General features: G+C 39.6%; 1 protein-coding gene across 4 annotated transcripts in view; it reads left to right on the top strand.

Moving 5' to 3' along the window:
- kcnq5a (potassium voltage-gated channel, KQT-like subfamily, member 5a) overlaps positions 1 to 22278 on the top strand; it is a 124089-nt gene that overhangs the window by 74382 nt on the left and 27429 nt on the right. For all 4 annotated transcript variants that reach the window (XM_085427432.1, XM_085427429.1, XM_085427430.1 and 1 more), the window contains exons 2-5: positions 15975 to 16065; positions 19771 to 19897; positions 20463 to 20638; positions 21822 to 21947. In XM_085427432.1, coding sequence (XP_085283558.1) covers positions 15975 to 16065; positions 19771 to 19897; positions 20463 to 20638; positions 21822 to 21947 — 520 coding nt within the window. The remainder of the gene's footprint in view (positions 1 to 15974; positions 16066 to 19770; positions 19898 to 20462; positions 20639 to 21821; positions 21948 to 22278) is intronic.

Raw genomic sequence — 22278 nt, forward strand, 5'->3', positions numbered from 1 at the left:
ATCAGACGTTTTTCCAGCATCTCAATTTATGCATTTTTGTCAGGTGCAAGTTATAGACATATGTAACTAAACCACAGCACATGTAAACAGTGCTAATCAGTGCAGTGGAATTCTTATTTTTTAGAGAATCCATGGTTTACATGGTTCCTTAATCTCAGATTTATCTATCTATTTATATAAACAACATCTAACACCACTTTTTTAACTTTTCTCATTGTGGTTACGTTTATGAATTTGCCAGCAGCACAATCAGATCAACCACTACTGTACCATGGGCAGGTATTTGTTTGTTATTTAAGGTGTTGCAATCAAAATAGTGACACATAACATGAGCCTTAAGCTTGAGCAAGTTATGAAACAGCTAATAATCTGTTGGTAAAGTTTAATAAATCTTGCACTAGAAGTTAGAATAAAATAGGCCTTTATTTACCATCGTTCTATAGGTTTAATGCAGGGGTCACCAACCTTTTTGAAAGTGAGAGCTACTTCTTGGGTACCGATTAATGTGAAGGGCTACCAGTTTGACACACACTTCTCAAATAACAAATTTCCTCAGTTTAACTTAATTATGTGTTATCATTAATAATTAATGATATTCATCTATGTACGGACACTAATTATGTTAATTATTTTTCACCATAATTATAAAGAATGCAATTAGGAAACAAGGTAGGAAACATAAATATCAATATGCAACGCTTTATTTCCATATATCTCTGCAAGTATTTACATTTTGAAGTGATCACTTCTACAACATTTTCACTTACCACTAACAAATTTTAACAAATCATGCACTGTTACATACATTATTTTTGTATGTATGTAACATACAAAAAATCAACTTTCAAATTTTACAGAACTTTTCACCAAATTGGCAGCATTTTAAAGCAAATTGTCACATGTTACACTTAACAAACACATTTGTTTTTCAATAATTAAATTCAACTTTGACATGACACTGTAATGTTGCCACTGAGAACATCTAATATGGCTTTCTTTGTCTGTTAGTGGGAAACCTGGCATTACATGCTGTTCACCAGTGTGTTGTAATCTGGGGTATAACTTGACACTGCAACTCTGAGTGAGTCTTGCAGATGTGCATCGGAGAGGCGTGTTCTGTGTTTGTTCTTGATGAAGTTCATGTCAGAAAAGGCTGATTCACAAAGATAGGTTGAACCAAACAGGCTGGCAACCTTCATAACTGCTGTGCACACACCACTGTACTTTTCTGTGTCAACAAGGCACCAAAAGTTTGGTGCACCCAGATAGGCTTTGAGGTGGACATCATTTTGCAATGTTACAATTTCGATTTCCACCTGTCCAGCATCCAAGCTGAACATTGAACTTAGTTGCTCAGCAATGCATGTTGTGTCCACATTCATGAAAGGATTGGAAACAAATGAGACACATGGCTCAAGCTGATCAAGGTCACAAAACCTGTTCTCAAACTCTTGACCAAGTCGGTTTATGACTTGAGTGTACTTTTCTGCAACTTTGTCAAAAGTCTCAGATGCAGAAGCATTGTCTTTCAGCACCATCTGCACAGAGGGAAAGTGCAGCACCTTTTTTCTCTGTAAATGCACAGAGAAAATGTTCATCTGGGCTTTAAATCCATTTAAAGCACTTATCATGTCAGCAACAGTCTTACCTTTGCCTTGCAGCTCACAGTTCAAATGGTTCAGTTTCCCAGTAATGTCTGTTAAAAACGCAAGGTCAAGTGTCCACTCAGTGTCCTCCAGCAGAGATGTGTCTTCCCCTTTGGATTGCATGAACTCCTTGATTTCACCCAAAAGTGACAAAAAACGAAGCAAAATCCGTCCCCTGCTGAGCCATCGGATTTCCGTATGTAGTAGCAGGTCACCATATTCAGCTGACAGCTCCTCCAATAGCACCTTGAATGTTCTGTGCTGTTTAGCTCTGGAGCGGATGCTGTTTATGATCTTCACGACGGGAGTCATGACGTGCTCGAAGCCGATCACCTTTGCGCATAACGCCTGCTGGTGAATGATGCAGTGGTAATGCATGAAGTTTGGGAACTCTGTGTCACCTTTACAGTGAGCGATGAATCCCGTATGTCGGCCGATCATAGCAGGAGCCCCGTCGGTAGTCACTGATACCAGCTTTTCCAACGGTACCTTTTTCTTCGCGAAAAACTCCTTCACCGCGTTATAGATGTCAACTCCCTTCGTTGTTGTCTTTAGCGGCAGTAGTGTCAGAAGTTCTTCTTTTGTGGAGAAACCATCAAATACCATCCGGATAAAGACCATCAGCTGTGCTGTACTGCTGCTGTCGACGGACTCGTCACACTGGATGCTAAACCAACTGCACTTTGCCAGCTCCTGATCCAACTGATCGGCCAAGTTCCCGGACATAGCCGACACTCTTCTAACAATTGTAGTTGCCCCCAGCTGGACATCAGAGAGAGTGGAGATTACATCGTTTCCATATTTCTCATCTTTAAGCACAGTTTTTGCAATTATCATCATTGCTTCTTTGAAATACTCCCCGTCTAAAAATGCCTTCTTTTTCTTAATCATGAAATGTGTAGCTCTAAATGAGGCTTCGGTTGCTTTTTGAGAGTTTTTCACCGGTCTCGTGAAAAAAGACTGCTGTTTGCTCAAACCTGCCTTTAATTCGCGGGCCTTTTCCGCTCGCAGTGTGCTGCCCTTTGGGTAGTTAGCATGGTAGCTTGTGTGACACGTTCGGAAATGTCTCTCCACGTTGTGCCGCTTTGCCGTTGCCACAGTTGCCCCGCAAATGAGACACACGCATGAATCTTTCACAGTGGTAAAAAAGAACTCTTCCTCCCATTCACTGTGAAAATTATATGTTTTCTTCCTTTTTTCCGCCATGTTTTCCTCATCTCCTCACCTTTGCCTTTGCTGGTCTTCACGGCAACTGTTTCCGTGGAGACCAGCTAGCACTAAATATTAGATCATGATCTAATATTTAATAATAAACATTTTTTTTATATATTATCTCTAACAAATTAACGCCAATGCAATTGTGATTAAAAAAAAATAGCAAGAAAAAATAAAAATAGATGCAGCTTACTGGTAAGTTGTTATGGTGAGCTATTTTTAGAACAGGCCCGCGGGCGACTCATGTGGTCCTTGCGGGCGACCTGGTGCCCGCGGGCACCGTGTTGGTGACCCCTGGTTTAATGTATAAAACCCCGACTTTCTGAATCTGCTTTTGAGAGTGTTGAGAGAATTGATACACTACAATGCTCAGCCATGGCACTGACTACTTATCATCATCATGATATCTGTTCTAGCACGTGAAATAAAAGGTGTAGTCATATTAATGAGGATGAAAATGTAATTATCATAGGAGGTGGTTCATAAGAAACCATGCAATGGTGCAGTATCTACCCATCATTTTGCTCTGTTTTTATTTTGGTTCAAGAATTTGTGTGGTGCCTCTAAGAATTTCTAATCAAAAAAAGAGTAAAAAAACCCAGGAATTGAATTTTACTGGCATTAACTGGAGCACATCTCTAGTGAATCACAAGCAGCAGCAAAAGTAGAAAGCAAAATCTCAGAAATTTGAGATATCGCAGTAAACTGTTCAACTCATCAGTAAAATATACCGTAGAAACGACAGGAAAGATGAAGACATTTAGTAGCAAAATGTTCTTTATCTGTTATGATTCTTTTTGTTTAGCCTCCTCATAACGAACCTTACGCTTATATAAATGTGTGACAGCAGACATCTTTTTAGGTGTTTTCACAAAGGCACATCATCATTCTTGAGCTTTTACATCAACCTTCACAGACACTGAAGACAAAAAAAAGTAAACAGAAACCCATACTCAAAACGCCTAATGTTCAAAACCTGCAGCCTAGACAGCAGAACAGATGGAGCTGTGTGGTCTGATACATGTGTTTGACACACTGGATATGTGCTTGGACCGAGTGTAAAAATGATAGCAAATATGCATGCATAAGCACACTCACTCAACTCAAAAAGCTATAAGCAGTGTGTACATAAAGTACAAACTCTCACACTTGTACTGACATAAGTTGCGCTGAGTCAGCTTCTCCAGTTCGGTTTTCACTATGTCTGTGCTAAGGGAACCAGTCGGCCATCTGTTGACCTAATGAGCTGACTCCACCAAAGCAATTCAACAGCCCAGATTTACTTCTCTAATAATTCCCTTATTCACCGTTCCAAAGTTCCAGAGCAGCAGTGCTTTTGCAAACAATTTTTGGCATGTTTCATGCTTTGATTTTATTTGTTCTGTGTTCTTTTTAATTTGCTCATCATGCAAGTAAACTGTTCAATTATCAGTCAGTCATCTGAGCTGTTAATTTCTAAGCCTTTAAAACCAAACTCATCTTCTTCATAAAGAGGTTTTGTGATATACTACAAGAAATACAGTATTTTGAAGGTGAATACAGATTTAAGACGTAGTTTTCAGTTAACATATGCACTGATGAAAATGTATCGCATGCTCGAGGACCTTAGGTATTAGGCCCCTGAGTTGAACTGAGCCTTGCCAGAGGCTCAAACTTTCTCACTTAGTATCCTGACACATTATATAAATAAAATTCTCCAGTAAGTACCTTAAAAGTATAAATATTTCAGACTCTAACTTGGCTTTAACATGGCTACACTTCTGTACTTTATACACATTTGTTTACTTTACTGTTATAGCTTTGCACTGCTACAGTATTTAAAAAACAGTTTTAAACGGATTAAGACTGATGGAGAAAAATATACTATTAGATTTTCATTCGGGCAGCACGGTGGCACGGTGGTTAGCACTGTTGCCGCACAGCAAGAAGGTCCTGAGTTCAATTCCAACATCAGGCCGGGGTCTTTCTGTGTGGAGTTTGCATGTTCTCCCCGTGTTTGCGTGGGTTCCCTCCGGGTACTCCGGCTTCCTCCCACCGTCCAAAGACATGCAGCTTGTGGGATAGGTTAATTGGAAAATCCAAATTGCCACTAGCTGTGAATGTGTGAATGAATGTGAGTGCGAATGGTTGTCTGTCCCTGTGTGTTGGCCCTGCGACAGACTGGCGACCTGTCCAGGGTGTACCCCGCCTCTCGCCCTATGACAGCTGGGATAGGCTCCAGCGACCCTGAAAAGGAGAAGCGGTAGCGAATGGATGGATTTTCATTCAGTGCATTTTTCTTCACATTTCCACATAAGCCTGTTCTACGGACAGGGCAAGACTCAACCCACTCAAACAGGGCATTCTGCCTACTAAATCAAAGGTAAAAAAATAAATAAATAAATATGAAAAGGCAACAGAAAAATCACAAGAATGATTGCAAATGTCTGATTGGGTGAGCAGCTTACTGCCACCTCCAGAGTTTCCCACTGCAGAGAGAGATGTGGCACAGAGATGCAATAAAAACAAACATAGAAACAAAAGAAGCACATACACAAAAGCATGATCTACTTCAGTTAACTCAAGCAACTTTTTTGATCTGTGTCTAAATTTCACTGTATTTCCATTTTACCTGTTGTAGCTGTTTTTGTGCTGATTAGCACAAACTGATATGGGTAACTGTTGATTCCTGCAGTGACTTCTATTCTAAAGCCTGTGGGTACTATTTTTAATTTAGTTCAGATGGCTTGTCTATTACGCTTATTTTCATCAGGACTCGTATTTTTAAAAATAGACGAGAATATCTGAACAGGGACCAAAGTTGTCTGCTCTGACCTCCTGTCTTTGTCTCATCCAGGTTGCCTAGGGTTTATTTTAGCTGCACCCTCAAACATAGCAAGCTAGACTCAGCCCTGTTTTTCGCTACACAATATCCTGTGATTATAAATACGTAAAATTCAACAAGGCCTGTTACTGCCTATTGTGTAAGTACAAATGCAACAAAAAAGTGTTTTACAATGCTAAAGAGAAAAAAAATGAACTCAGTCAAACTAAACTTTTAGTCATAAAATTTAAATTGCAGTCCTGTCTAAGAAACAAAGGAAGTAAATGTGCTGTTGAAATGAGTTACATAAAATGCCAAGATTCAAAACTGCAAGACAAAAAGCCAGACTTAATTCCTGACAAACCATATTGTAGTCTTGGCTTAACTGAGCTCATTTAAGCTGCACAGGCCCTGTACTTGATCAATTATAGTCCTCTTTGGGCTCAGCTAGCTGGGTGTGAGTAATGAGCCTTCATGCACATGCTGCACATAATCAAGTGGCATTAAAGAAAGCTACCCACTGAGCCCGGTGGATTTCCAAATACACAAAGGTGTGATATTTTCTGTCATAACGTGCATAATGCAGCTGGCTAAGCCAAGTGTCTGTCTTTAGAACACAGCAAGAAAGAGGAAAGTGTATCTACTCAATCTATACAGCCAGCAAAGATATTATTGTAAAATAGATAATTCAGAGTCTTTATCTACACAGCAACTGCAGATTTGTGCTTCTAATTTCCTTGCCTCAGAGGTTTGGATAAGCCTGTGTTTATGTGCGCTCTGATTTCTGAGAAATCAAATGATAAAAAGCTTTTAAGATAAGATAAGATAAGATAAGATAACCTTTATTAGTCCCACACGTGGGAAATTTGTTTTGTCACAGCAGGAAGTGGACAGTGCAAAAGTTATGACGCAAAAATTAGAATACAATAAGAATAAATACAGTACACAGCTGTACAGAATAGAATAAAATAATATACTATATACAGTAGAATAAAATAGAATAAAAATATACAATAAGATAAAAATAGAATACGAATGCTATATACAACTGAGTAAAAATACAACGATGCCAGAAAAGATTATTGCACTTAGTGTTATTGCACATGTGTGGATGTGTGTGTTTGTTCAGTTAAAGTCTTTGTTGTGGAGTCTGACAGCAGTGGGGAGGAAAGACCTGCGAAATCTCTCCGTCCCACACCGTGGGTGCCGCAGTCTCCCACTGAAGGAGCTGCTCAGTGCTGTCACAGTCTGCTGCATGGGGTGGGAGATGTTGTCCAACAGGGATGACAGCTTAGCCGCCGTTCTCCTGTCACTCACCACCTCCACTGGGTCCAGAGGGCATCCTAGAACAGAGCTGGCCCTTCGGATCACCCTGTTCAGTCTCTTCCTGTCCCCAGCAGAGATGCTGCCGCCCCAGCAGACCACACCATAAAAGATAGCAGAAGCCACCACAGAGTCATAGAAGGTCTTCAGGAGTGGGCCCTCCACCCCAAACGACCTGAGTCTCCGCAGCAGGTACAGCCTGCTCTGCCCTTTCCTGTAGAGGGCGTCTGAGTTATGAGTCCAGTCCAGTCTGTTGTTCAGATGAACACCAAGGTACCTGTAGCTGTCCACAGCCTCAATGTCCATACCCTGGATGTTCAGTGGTTGCAGTGGAGAATGCTTGTGCCTGCGGAAGTCTTTTGAGTCGAAGTCCAAGGGAAATCAAACACAGAAGCTGAACCCCTTCCCTTTCCCACTCTGTCAGTGTAGGGACATCACTCTTGTTTATGAGGCTGTGTGTTCAAGAGAAACAAATAGTTTAAAATAAATAAATATATATATATGATTTTCAATGCAGGATACAGTTTTGTCACATAAACTTGTCTACCGTTCTCTCCTTTTTGAACTCTCCTTTGGTCTCTGGTTCACTGTCTGCCTCTGACATCTGCTTCACAGCATTGTGAACGGGAGTTTTGGAGTGGTTTAAATGCTGAAATGGGTGCTGATAGGAATCTCGTGTATTGTGTGTGTGTGTGTCTCTGTGTGTGTGTGTGTGTGTGTGTATAAGCCAGTATTTTTTATGAACCCCGTTAGCTGTTGGCTTTCTTCAACAATGTGTCAGTCTGTGTCTAGTTAACGAAAACACACATACGCACGCACGCACTGAAAGCTTTCCGAGTATTCTCGCACCAGTCACCCATCTTCAGTGCATCCCACATCATGGAAAATTGGCTTCTGTCCGGCTCTTTCTTGCTCTCTGCGCCCGTCTCTGAAGTCTTTCTGTCTGTCTCTCTTTGCTGCAGTAACATGGCTTCTAGATGTGGCGATGTGGCACGTTAATCCACTGGTAAACCGGTGAAGAGGGATGCTCAGACATACCAAATTTAGATGTCGCAGATCTGAACTGTGCAGTTACCTTTAATTCCCTTTTGCACAAAAAGTTTGGATTGATGTCGTGAATTTGTTGAGACATCTCTAAATCTGTTTCTAAACTTGTGCGCTAAGTCAAATCAATACAGAAAGCAAAAACTAAATAACACCTCTACCCGCACGGCTTTGCCAATTCTCTTTCCATAAACAATCATTTTATGCTAATAATAGCTTCCTTCTGTTGTATGACATTGGTGCAGCTCTCTATGTCTAAAGAAATAATATGAATATGATATGATTATTATATAAAAGTCTTATATTAGAAGTATTTCTGTCAAATAAAAAATGAGGTGATAAAAAAAAACTGCATATGTGTATAGATGGATGTGTGTGTGTGTAATATAAAATCTCCTCAGTCAAAGCATCTGCTGTGCCCACTGTGGGAGGTTTATCAAATTTTCTCTGTGAACTGGCACATGCTGAGCAGTTTATCTCCATTGCCTCGTAGTTCTTTATGTCACTGACGTTACTGGCATTAAATGACGCACGCAGATGCAGCTGGAGTGTGTCGTCCCCACAGACTGTATATAAAGATGGACGATGCATCACGATGCAGCCTCCCACTGTACAGAAGTAAAGCCAAAATATCCCGGAAATTAGCAGGGCATTCTTGGACTAGTGGTGTTATTTGCAACCGGAGTCCGTGCTCTTTAGTTCTGTATATAGAGTCTATCATTGTTTGGAGGCTGTTCAGTTCAGCAACATTTAAAGAAGACAAAACAGATCACTGAGAAGTCTTCTAGGGTTTATTTCCTACATATTATTTGAGTCATATTAGAACATGTGACCCTTAAATCTATCAGCTCAGGATTAAAAGTTACATACTTTGTAGATCGATTGAATTGAATATTACACTTCAAGCTTGGTTCATGCCCTTGTATTAGGCCTTTCTTATACTTCCTGACATGAGATGGTATCTTCCATCCACCTATATATTTGACTTCTGAGATTTAAAGATCGACTATTACATCTTCTTGCGTTTTTCTTTTAGTGGAGAAAGGCTCGATGGAGAAAGCCTTGCAACTCTTTCACAGGCTTGTAGAGCCGTGCAGCGCCATGTCCTTGGCCCGGCTGTGTTTGGTCAGGTAGTTGCTTAGAAATAAAACCGTATGTTTTATCACTGCCATCATCAGGTAAGATACTGCACTCGACTGGATAAACACAGGGATTAACTAATAGACTGCTGGCAAAGAATCACCCTGGCTCCGTCTTTCTTTCTGACTATGCCTCCTTCTTTCCCTCATCTTGCTTTTTCATCTCTTTCTGTCATCTCTTTTGGCTCTTTATCTACCGGTGTGTGTGTGTGTGTGTGTGTGTGTGTGTGTGTGTGTGTGTGTGTGTGTGTGTGTGTGTGTGTGTGTGTGTGTGTGTGTGTGTGTGTACAGTAGTGCAGTTCCTCAGATGTTCATCAGCAGTAAATAAGTCTGTGTCATATGCACCAAGGGGGGCAAACTATCAAACCTGCAGTCCTCTACTGAGAGTGTCAAGCACCAACTTAACCACATGTTGGTCTGACAATGTGATGCAGAAGTTGGCCAGCATGCAGTGGAGCAACCTAATAAACAAAGTTAGCTGACATTTAACAAACTGGGACATCCACCACAAATGTTCTGAAGAGGAACACTGTGAAATTGAATGGACTCTAAACATTTGGTGCTAATGTCAGTAAACAGCAACGTTTTTAGCAACAACAACTATATGAACCATATATGAGACGACACACAAATCGCCTGTTAGGTTAATATTGATATTAATTAATATTGCTTTTGTGCCTGAGTTGGATATTGAGCTATGAGGTGATGGAAAACTTGTACTTATGCAAATATGTATCATCACGTCTAATTCTTTAGTTTAAACTGAGCCAGTAACATTAAAGTCTTCATACTAAACACAGAGGCATACTGTTCAATCTTTACAAGAAATGCCATACGATGGAGCATTTTGCAAATGCTAAAAATATGTCTTTCCAAACACTTACATGAAGATGACTTCAAGCAAGGACAAGTTTCAGCATTGCTAGTCAACTGCCAACATCTATTAAATTCTCAAAGTCAGGATCACAAGTTTTTTAATTTAATTATATAATTTGAGACAAGTAGCTGCTTTAAAACCACTGGATCTGTTTTTCACAATGTGTTGTTAAACATTTGGAGATAAAGTATTTGAATTTCAGGAGCAGGCCCACACCTCCAAACACGCTCCTTCCAGTTCTCATCTATATATGTTCCCCCAATTCTACAAGCTGTTCGTTCTCGTTTACGTGCCCCACCCTCCCTGCCCTTTTTAATTCTTTAACTTCTTCACTTCTATTTAATACATGAGGATCGGCCCGGGAGCCACTGCCAGTCAGCTTCAAGGCCTTCCCCAAACATCAGCTCAATTCATGTCCAAGCCTTTATCTTTATCTTAACCTTTATCTACCAATTGCTGTCAAACATAAAATAAGGACGTGGGCCCAGCAAGTGAAACATCTGTTTTATAAGTTATTCGCAATAGTATCAGCATTTTCTCAATAGCCTTAACGAAAACTAAAAATATATTTAATAGAGAGCCTTGCTTGAGATACTTGTACTGAATACATACTTGTTGCTGCACACTCAGCTTTCTCAGAATGAGCTACACAGATCTCAGCACTTCTACTTTATTTGTGCAGCTATTTTTAAAAAGTGGCAAATTCACCAAGGAACTGTTATCAACTATATCTCTCATCAGTTCTTCCTTGTTCGTCATGTCTGCCTGCATCCACTGAATAATTTCATCATCAACCGATGTCCGACAAGAGATGCAACAGATGGAAAACACACACTGTTCCTGGATGTTGATACTATGCTGATTTCAGATGAGTGATGTAAAATTATGCCACTTTTAAACACAGAAAGCCGAGAGTTCATTAGACTTTTTTCATTATTCATAATCACACGGTTGACTCAGAAACCCGCAGTCATGCCTTCTTCTCATCAGCATGTCTAAACAATAATCATCTGATGACTGAAATCACAGATCCAGTACCTGTCCACCAAATGGTAAAGAGCTGTCTGATGTGATGGGTGATCTTTGCATCTCCTCTCCTCAAAAATGAAAACTGCTGCCATTGTAAATATAGCGTGGAGCGTTCATCGAGAATGCCTCTGCTTGTGTTGTTATAAACATCAAAGAATAATAACGTGTGTTTCCAAAGTTATTCATATAGTCCCCGATTGTAAATTGCAGGAGCTATTCACTCTGATTTTGCCAAAGGCTGTAATCAAGGTCTCTCATTGCTCTATTTTCACACAGTACACTAAACCGTTCACTCATTTTATTTATTCACTAAAAGCCTGGTACTGAAATGTTATTAGAAAGAAAATATACTTGAAACATGAGGATGAAAAATAAAAACATCTTGAAAATATGCAATTGTCTAATACAAAATAGCCTTAGAAATTACATTTGGACACTGAAATTTAGCCAGGCTTCACTTTATTAAGTCAAGAAATTTTGGAGAAAAATTCTTTAACCAATTTCAAATCACATCACAGTATAATTTGTACATGTCATTGCTTCTAAAATTACATGCTCTTACAAAGAGTACCAATGCAAACACGCAATTAATGTGCTAGTGATGCATTTTTATGTTTCTAAAACGTAGTGTGTGGAATAAGGCCTACATATACACCACTGCATGCAGACTCTAGGTATCTCTGAAAAACTTTTGTAAGTCAATTTTCAGAGTGGCGTGTTTAGTGAAGCTATCTGTGTTTCCAAAAGGTGTCAGATTGGCTGAAAGGTCAGCTAGATCGCAAGACAAAGAAGAGCACTACTGCTTACCTCTGAAGTTACAAGCCAACTTCTGCGATATTACCTTCTAAAATGTTGAAACCAGTGCACATGATTCAGAAACTCTTTTGTCTTCATATTCATAATTTCCTGCTGAAATTCAGGACTCACCAGCCTAAATAAATAAATAATTTAAAGAAACAAGCATTCATAGCATTCTAGCAATGAAAAAACATGTTGTGCTGCAACATTAGAGGGAGAATTCTTTAAATAGCCACACTTGAAGGATGTGTTACAAGCTAGGATATATTTTGCTCCATAAAGTAAACATAAATGAGACAGGAGAGGAGTGGTAGAAGTACATATACATAAATGCATCCATCCAATCATTTAAGGGAAGTTGATCTGGTCTCTTCCATAAACAAGAGATCTGGAACATCCCACACTGCTTTTACAGAAAGTGTTTTTGTAGTCTTCAGGAGTACTTCTCCAGGCGTCTTGACGGACAGTCCAAATCTCTTCTTTGAATCTTTGCTGCATCTTGTGCTGTCATCATGATCCCTCACTGCTCTTGGCAGTTCATGACTGATAGTGCTCCACTGTGTGTTCTTCCATCATTATGCTGTTACTGCACTGCCATTATGTTTGGGATCATTGATGATGCTGTTGCCAAGCAGATATTTTCTAAATAGTATTACATGGTGGATCAAAATGTGACGATCCTTTACTGCATTCATAAAAACATAATTTTGTTTACACTGTTGTAGCCAGCTCTACTGATCTCCTCCAGGCATATTTATTTGAACCAAAAGTTCACATTTGGGTTCATCATTCTATAAGACATGTAGTTACTCATTTTCAGTCAAGTTTTAATGTAATTGTGGCGTCTTGACAGCCACTGTTATGACCCCTGGTTGGACGGAGGGAGTAACGGGACAGCCACAATAATTTTGAGTCCTTGTGAAAGTGAAGAAAATTATTCAAGATTGTACAAAATGTGGAAAGAGACCATTAGGTTGTGTCTAACAGAAAAGAACCTACATGTGAAAATTACCTAGTCCTCTGTCTCCCACCACAAACCTTTTAAAAACAAAAGAATTGCTCAAGAGCAGCACCCCAGGTGTGCCAAATAGTCATCAGCAAGGAGAGAGTGAGAGTCTAACCACAGGTAGGTTTCCTTTATGGGAGAGTCCTCAGTCCTGATTGGTCCTGATACAATGACATAACCTGCCATCTAGTTTCTTAAATGGAATTGGACTGAGTTAGGAATGATCATGATCCTAACAGGAAAAGCACATTTTTTCAAAGATAAGCTGACTGATTGAAGCCAGTCAGCACATCATTTTTAGTGGTCAAATTAGTGGGTTGGCAAACAAAACCAAACACATTGCCTGGGAGTGTGTTGTCACTGCAGTGAACGAGGTGGAGCAGAGAGATAGAAATGATCCACCGCAAGCTTGGACACTTCCCAAACTGCTAACGCCTAACAAAAATCATTAGGAAAGTCATGTTAAAACCTGACCTGTTTCAGACCAGGTCTAAAGGATTACCTATGCCTGGTTTTTTACTTTTCTGCCAGAGATCAGTAATATCTTCCCCACTCGCTGTCTGAGGAGGGTGCACAGTATCCTGCGGGACCAACATCACCCTGCGCGCCACCTTTTCCATCTGCTGCCCTCAGGGAGAAGGTACAGGTCTATACAGGCCAGAACATCCAGACTGGCCAACAGCCTGTATCCACAGGCTGTGAGGCTCCTGAACTCTCTGCCCCCCTCTCACGGACAATAACCATATCCAACTTCTTAATAGCAATGAACTGGTCTGCATTGGTGCATCATATCTTTATTCTCTTCCCCCTCCTGCCCCCCCCCCCCCCCCCCCCCTCTTTCTTAAATAGATAACTATCATATCTGATATCATATCTCACAGTACAATAATATTGAATGGGTTGCATTGTTGTATTTTGTCATGTTTCTCAGGTCTTTGTCTGAATTTCTACGAACATTATTGCTAAGGATTGTCTTATTGCATTGGAGTCACACTGGGTTAAATATGTACACTTGGGTTTTAAGGGGTATTTATTATTTTCTTCTTTTTTTGGGGTTGTATGGAAGCCCCAAACGCAATTTCATTGTTCTTGACAATGACAATAAATAAATAAATACTAAATACTAAATACTTCTTAACAAGTTATCCTGACGATCTCTGGTTACACACACAGACACACCAACAACACACAAACTTCTCTATCACAACTGGATGCTGTTTTTAAATGTGCTCTTCATTCTGTCTGTCTGCATGACAGTAAAGAGCTATTAGACAAGGAGCCAGTATCAGATACAGATGTGTGCTGGAAGTTCGAACCATCAGTCCTCTGCTGCTGTGAAGCATGCAGCCAGGTACACACATGAGCATTCACCTCACTTTTCATATTCCTTGTGGATCCCATGCAAAATAAATCCTGACATCAATTATACAAGGAAGCCAGAAGAGAGAAAATAAAATGCGTCCAGAGAAACAGAAGGCTGAAGGAAGGAGAGATTACAGTTGGAGGATGGGATGTGAGGAGGGAAACAGTGTGGGAGGGACCAGTAAACAATTTGGTATATTAAAGAGACAAGTAAGAGCGAGGGTCCCGAAAATGAGAAAGGGAATAAGACTGGAAAAGAAACCTTTAAAAAAATCTGTGGGAATGAGACCATAAACACATAAATATCAGAAAGACAGATGGCGTCTTGGAAAAAAACAAAAACAGTTCAGAGTTACTCTGAAGAACAGTAGGCTGGGACTGCTAGTCGGTGCATATGTTGCCTGGAAGCTGCCTTGTGAATTTTAATTTGTATTTGCTCATTAACCAAGTTGCCATATGACTTACTGTACAAGAGACTGAGTGGTTTCCTTGCAGGCACCAGTGATGTAGTTTGAGTCTATATTGTCATTTGAAACAACGCATTAGAAATTGGAGCTTTTACTCTGAGTACGTTAGAGTTATTCCAGATCCATACCCCACAGTTCCACTCTGATTATGACTCAAGCTTTACAGTAACGATCAGAAATCAAATTACAAGGATGTGCAGAAAGTTGGTGTGGCAGGGGAGGATGCTAGGGATAGAGTGAGATGGACGCAGATGATACGCCGTGGCGACCCCTAAAGGGAGCATCCAAAAGAAGAAGAAGAAGAAGAAAAAGAAGAAATTACAAAATACTTTTATTCACGACTGGATTCAGTTTTGGATTGACATACAGATTGTGGGATATCAGCTCTGACATACAGATTTTCCAGTGACCCCCCTTTATATTGATATTTTAGCTTTTTATTTGTTTCTGTGTGGGTTTTTTCCTGTGAAATATAAATACTAAGCTCAGTGTCTATATAATCTCTATGAACCAGCGAGCTCTAGATGCTCAGTTTCACACAATTTTTGTATTCTTGGCTCTGCATGATACAAGTGAGAGTAGATATATCTAAGATAGATCACTAACTAAGATAACTAAGATCAATAACTAAGATAAGATCACAACGGAATAGAATTAGAACAGAATAGAATTCAACTTTATTGTCATTGCACACGTCACAAGTACAAGGCAACGAAATGCAGTTTACATCCATCCAGAAAGGGCTTTGAAATGAACTGAAGGGCCATTGTAGACCAGATAAGGATCATTGAAGAAGGAAGAAACAGCTCATTTCAAACAGGAAATCACGCCAACCTGCTCTAGTAGAGTAATAAATATATTAAGCTGGAAATTAATATAATGGCTCCCCTTTAAAGGATAACCCTAGGATAACTAGTCAACAACAGAATGTATTTACAATCTTTTGAGGCCTTATTGTTACTGTGATAACCATTTATTTGCCTTCCCTCCATTCACTAAATTACAGTGCTGTAATAAAATAAAAGATGCTGAAGCTGTAAACATTGTTTCGTCAGAAACTAATAAGGCTCTTAACAGTTTAAATCCAGATTGTAGCCTGGTGGGGGGAAAATAATCACTTCCAGAGAATCCCTGAGCTAACGAGTCTAAACCTTTACAAAGATCTAAATCACCTTTATTACACATATATGTTTTGTATTAATATGTGTGTGCGTGTGTGTGTGCGTGTGCGTGTGTGTGTGTGTGTGTTTGTTTTGTCTTCAAAGGTTTATCCTGGTATTCGGATGTCTAGTTCTCTCTGTGTTTTCCACCATCCCTGCTCACCAGGAGTTCTCATCGCACTGCCTGCTCATCCTGGTAGGACACACAAGAAAACAACCACACACAAATGCACCTGCACTGACACATACATGCACAGACACACACACTCATACAAATAGTTGGACTCAATAGGTGGGTTTACATTATATGATTTTATGATAAAGTCATGCAGTAAAATAACTCTGTGTGTGTGTGTGTGTGTGTGTGTGTGTGTGTGTGTGTGTGTGTGTGTGTGTGTGTGTGTGTGTGTGTGTGTGTGTGTGTGTGTGTGTGTGTGTGTGTGTGTCTAAATCAGTTTGTTAAATCAGCCAGTTTTAACAGTGTGTACCTTGGACATGCTTGAGCAGAAAACAAATCTGTCAGCTAAGATAGTGATGAAAAAATAAAAGATATTGCAAAAATAACACAAAACAGTTTTACTTTTTGCACAGCAGAGATATTCATGAAGTGCTCATGGTGAAGCTCACTGTGGATGACTGACAGATCACACAGTGTACCATTATACACAGTATAACCAATATTATATAACTACTTTTTGTTAGTGGAGCTGTAGTGGCATACAGTATTTTTTCTTCCTATTATTTGGATTTGGTCCGATTTTTTAAAGGAACAGTTATTTCCAGTTATGAGACTTGCACGAGAAAAGTGAAAAGAAAGCAGATAGCTAAGGTTAGCATACATTTGAAAAGCAGACTTTCTAAATCCTTGTAAAGCTCACTGATTAACATGGGGTATCCTGTTGGCTTACTCTGTTATACTGAGTAATTACTTTATAACACTTTTATGTAAGCACAGTGACCTTCTGGAGTTTTGTCACTTTTTTAACCTTTATTGGTTCATCTCTTTAGATTTTAGCTAAAAGCTGACTATGACTTTATGTTTCATATGTCAAAGTTCTTAACAGCAAGATACTCTACAGGGTGGGCCATTTATATGGATACACCGTAATAACATGGGAATGGTTGGTGACATTAAAGTCCTGTTTGTGGCACATTAGTATATGTGAAAGGGGAAACTCCTCAAGATGGGTGGTGACCATGGTGGCCATTTAGAAGTCGGCCATCTTGGATACAACTTTTGTTTTTTCAATAGGAAGAGGGCCATGTGACACATCAAACTTATTGGTAATGTCACAAGAAAACCAATGGTGTGCTTGGTTTCAACGTAACTTTATTCTTTCATGAGTTATTTACAAGTTTCTGACCACTTATAAAATGTGTTCAATGTGCTGCCCATTGTGTTGGATTGTCAATGCAACCCTCTTCTCCCACTCTTCACACACTGAAAACAACACCACAGGAGAAATGCCAGCACAGGCATCCAGTATCCGTAGTTTCAGGTGCTGCACATCTCGTATCTTCACACCATAGACAATTGCCTTCAGATGACCCCAAAGATTAAAGTCTAAGGGGGTCAGATCGGGAGACCTTGGGGGCCGTTCAACTGGCCCACGACGACCAATCCACTTTCCAGGAAACTGTTCATCTATGCTCGGACCTGGCACCCATAATGTGGTGGTGCACCATCTTGCTGGAAAAACTCAGGGAACGTGCCAGCTTCAGTGCATAAAGAGGGAAACACATCATCATGTAGCAATTTCAAATATCCAGTGGCCTTGAGGTTTCCATTGATGAAGAATGGGCCCACTATCGTTGTACCTCATATACCACACCAAACCATCACTTTTGTTGGTCCAACAGTCTTGGAGGGATCCATCCAATGTGGGTTAGTGTCAGACCAATAGCGGTGGTTTTGTTTGTTAACTTCACCATTCACATAAAAGTTTGCCTCATAACTGAACAAAATCTTCTGCGTGAACTGAGGGTCCTGTTCCTATTTTTGTTTTGCCCATTCTGCAAATTCTGTGCGCCAATCTGGGTCATCCTCGTTGAGATGCTGCAGTAGCTGGAGTTTGTAAGGGTGCCATTTGTGAGTATAGCTAATATCCGCCAAAGGGATGTTCGACTAATGCCACTCTCCAGTGACATGCGGCGAGTGCTACGCTGTGGGCTCTTGCTGAAGGAAGCTAGGACAGCCACTGATGTTTCTTCATTAGTGACAGTTTTTCTTGCGTCCAGTTTCACGAAACTTAGCAAGCAGTTTGCTGACTGTAGCATGGGAGATGGGTGGTCTCGTAGGGTGTCTTGCGTTGAAATCTGCTGCAATGACCCGGTTACTACGTTCACCAGATATCAACACAATTTCGATCCATTCCTCACGTGTTAACCTCTTCGACATGTCAATGGCTGTGAACAAAGAGAAACTTGTAAATAACTCATGAAAGAATAAAGTTACATTGAAACCAAGAACACCATTGTTTTTCTTGTGACATTACCAATAAGTTTGATGAGTCACATGGCCCTCTTCTTATTGAATTGAAGTTGTATGCAAGATGGCCGACTTCTAAATGGCCACCATGGTCACCACCCATCTTGAGGAGTTTGCCCCCTCACATATACTAATGTGCCAAAAACAGGACTTTAATATCACCAACCAATCCCATGTTATTACGGTGTATCCATATAAATGGCCCACCCTGTATGTTGAAAAAAGTGTTTGGCCACACCTCTTAATCTTTGAATTCAATTGTTTCAGTCCCAAAGGTGATTAGAATCACACACCTAGCAATGCAGTCTGCCTTTACAAAAATTTGTGAAAGAATGGATCTTTTAAAAGAGCTCAGTATTGGAGCATGGTACTGTAATAAGATATTAATAATCAGATCAATAATAATCAGTTTGTGAAGGTTCCTCCCTCCTAGATATTCCACGATCAAATGAAATGGTATAATTGCAAAGTTAAAGCCTTGATGGAACCAGGGCAACTCGGCCATGAAGTTACAGAGCAGGGTCGCCAAGTCCCAATGCTCTGAAGACTCATTAACTGGAAATTTCAAAACCTCTGGCATTTACAGCAACACAAAAAATGCACTAGGAGCATCATATCATGGGTTTCCATGGCTGAGCATCTCCTGTAGCATTAATGTGGACATGGACCAGTACATTGGCCACATTCTCCAAAGTAAAGTTTATATTTTCAAAGAATTGTTATAATTGTGGCTAATTATCAGCATGAAAACAAGTATTTTGAAAACAAATATTTTGGCAGGCTTTAGTCCAGCTGTTAGTCGCTTATCTGGAAAAAACAAAAAACAAAAAACGAAGCACTGTAGACTTTAAACAGGCTTTCCCTGTTATGATGAGTCAAAGTATCTGCAGTAAAGTTGTCTTTCTTATTACAGACATCTTTACTACCAAAGCAAGAAAAGCACAAGTTTAGCCATTAACCGTGTTAATGGCCTTGTAACACTGAATTATCACTGTAAGTCTGAATAGTGAATCAGTCTGCATTATGGGGAAAAAAACAAACAAACAAGGGCCTGGCTCACCTTAATGGTAAACAGTCATTAACAATGTTGTTAACTGCACCTTTTCTTTTCCTGTCAGGAACATCAACTTGTTTCATGTAGTGACTTTAAATTACCCTCATTAAAATGCATAAATATACAGTGATTATAGTGTAAGTGATGATTTTTTTTTTTTTTACAGATTTACCTTTTTGACTTTTTGAAAAAAGCTATTGAAAGAATAACTTTTTAAGTCTATCTTTATGATGCTACGAGGTTCAAGCGTGAACTATTGTGTGTGCGTCCTGCGAGAGTTTGTGATGATTGTGGTGTTTGACTATTTTTATGATGCTACAAGGTTCAAGTGTGTGAATTATTGTGTATGCATCCTGCAGGAGTTTGTGATGATTGTAGTGTTTGGCCTGGAGTACATCATCCGAATATGGAGTGCTGGCTGTTGTTGCCGCTATCGAGGCTGGCAGGGACGTCTCCGCTTTGCCAGAAAACCGTTTTGTGTCATAGGTAGGTCTGTGTGAAGATGTTGCTATGTAACTGTACAATTTATGGATGCAGCCATTCACAACTCCAAACAGTTTAATTGTGTTTGTATAGCGTTCTTTTAATATCTTCCCTGTGATGTTACATATAGTTTCTTATATAAACAGGTTCATAAGTAGGAAGTTATACTTTTGTTGCAACAATGTTGATAAAACTTGTCTTCCCTTAGTTACTACAGGTACAGTTACCACTGTCACAGCTATGGGTAGAACATAAAAACACACATTTTTAAAAGACTGCAGTTCTCAGTTCTTACTTTGGTGTTCAAGCAAGGAAGACGTCAATATTCTCGGGAAATTCAGTGAGACAAAATACGTATGATATCTTAAAGCTGTAGATATAATGACAAACAAAGACTTATGTAAACATGTAAATAAAAGGAAAACAACAGCTTCTAGCGAATAAGTAGCTGTTTTAAAGGTGACGGATGGCAGGTTGGATGGATTTAGAAAGTAGGTGAGTCAACCACAGTTCCTGTTACTAATATTGTGAAACCCATGACCTTTAATTTCCCTCTTTTACTCCCCAGACATCATCGTACTTATCGCCTCAGTTGCTGTGGTTTCAGCTGGTAGCCAGGGTAACATCTTTGCCACATCTGCGCTGCGTAGCCTTCGCTTCCTTCAGATCCTGCGCATGGTGCGCATGGACCGTAGGGGAGGGACCTGGAAACTGCTTGGATCTGTAGTTTACGCACATAGTAAGGTAGGGCTTTTTTTAACAGTCATTTCAGGAGTCTATCTACAACTAAACATATAGAGAGGTGTTTGGATCTGTGTGTGTTTGTCTAGATCACTAGGTGGCCTGATTTTGTAGGTTTGCTAATGGTGTGTGTTGCTACATTTGCTAACAACCCACCTCTTTTATTGTGTATTACAAATCACTGTTGTATGTTAATTAAACGAATATAGTATACAAAATGTAATTAATCATCTAAATTATTTCAAATACAGAAATAAACCTATGACTGTTTCTGCGGCTGAAGTGGAGCTGGCTTTAAACTACTTTGTATCAGACTTACTGGAATGACTGTTTACACAAACCTTAACTTAAAAGCTTGAAAGCATTAAGTAACTTTAGCTGTCAAAGAAGTCTAAAATGTGACTGGACATTTTACTTGCTCGTTCTACTGCTGAGCTGCTCTTTGGACTGGCCCCAGTACCTACTCCAATATAGCTGCAGTCTCACCTGCTTAAAAGGGCAGCAGAGCAGTTCGTCAGGGCCACTTTTGATTTAATGTGAGCAGCCTGTCGCCATTTCCGTAAACCTTGTTAAAAAATAAATAAATAAATAAATAAATCATTTCAAAGCCAACATCCTTCTGTAAGACTTGAAACTTGCAGTGAGATTTTACATCAGCAAACTGAGCTAATTGGAAACTGTCACATTTATTTAAAATAGCATCAATGCAATGTTGTTGAGTTGTTATATGGCACCTGACAATCTGTTAGTGCTAGTTTTTAATCACCATTTTCACAGGTACTTTATAAAGTATGCTATTACTGTTCTGATTGATATATTATATGCAGATGTAATTTCTTTTATTTGCCAGTTGCATGTACTCCTGATATTGTGACCATCCGTCTTGTTTATGCATTTATGTTCATATTTATTTTGTACTGTATTCACTGTTGGTGCAGTGAACTTTAAATTGACCAAATTTTCATTGAAAAATATTGTTTTTTTTCTCCATACCACAAACCAAGTTGAAAAGTGGGGAAAAGATAATAATGTTACTTATTGACTTATGTGGAGTGGTGAAAATCTCAATAGGGAGCGATTATATTCAAAAGAAAAAATCAATCAATATCTTTCACCATGTTTGCAGCACAAGGTTAGAAATCATCTTTATGAAAATATAAAGATCTTTTATCTGTATTTCTTGCAGGAGCTGGTGACTGCCTGGTATATAGGGTTTCTGGTGTTGATCTTCTCCTCCTTCTTGGTCTATCTGGTGGAGAAAGAATTCAACAAGGAGTTTGCCACCTACGCTGATGCTCTGTGGTGGGGCACGGTGAGCACATGGAGATGCACACTAACCTGGCACACGGCATGCTGTAAAACACAGCCGGTTAAAATTATTTTAGTCCTGTTTGTGACATCCTGAAGTCTCAGCTAAAATAACCATAACTTAATTGAATGACAGCTGAATCATTTGTATTAACTCTTAAAATGAACTCTTAACTCTTAAAATATTCCAAACCCATCATAATTTTTTCACATGCAAAAAATAAAGAAAACTTTTGTCGCTCTGATCTTGCAGCAGTGACATATTTCTTTTCATAGTTTGTCTGTGACCTTAATGACACCTGCAATACAAAAACAAGGAAGAATGGTCTTTAAAT

This window comes from Rhamphochromis longiceps, linkage group LG13, assembly GCF_057381845.1.
Source record: "Rhamphochromis longiceps isolate RC_006_pf linkage group LG13, R_longiceps_female_GT1.1, whole genome shotgun sequence".
NCBI classification, from domain to species: domain Eukaryota; kingdom Metazoa; phylum Chordata; class Actinopteri; order Cichliformes; family Cichlidae; genus Rhamphochromis; species Rhamphochromis longiceps.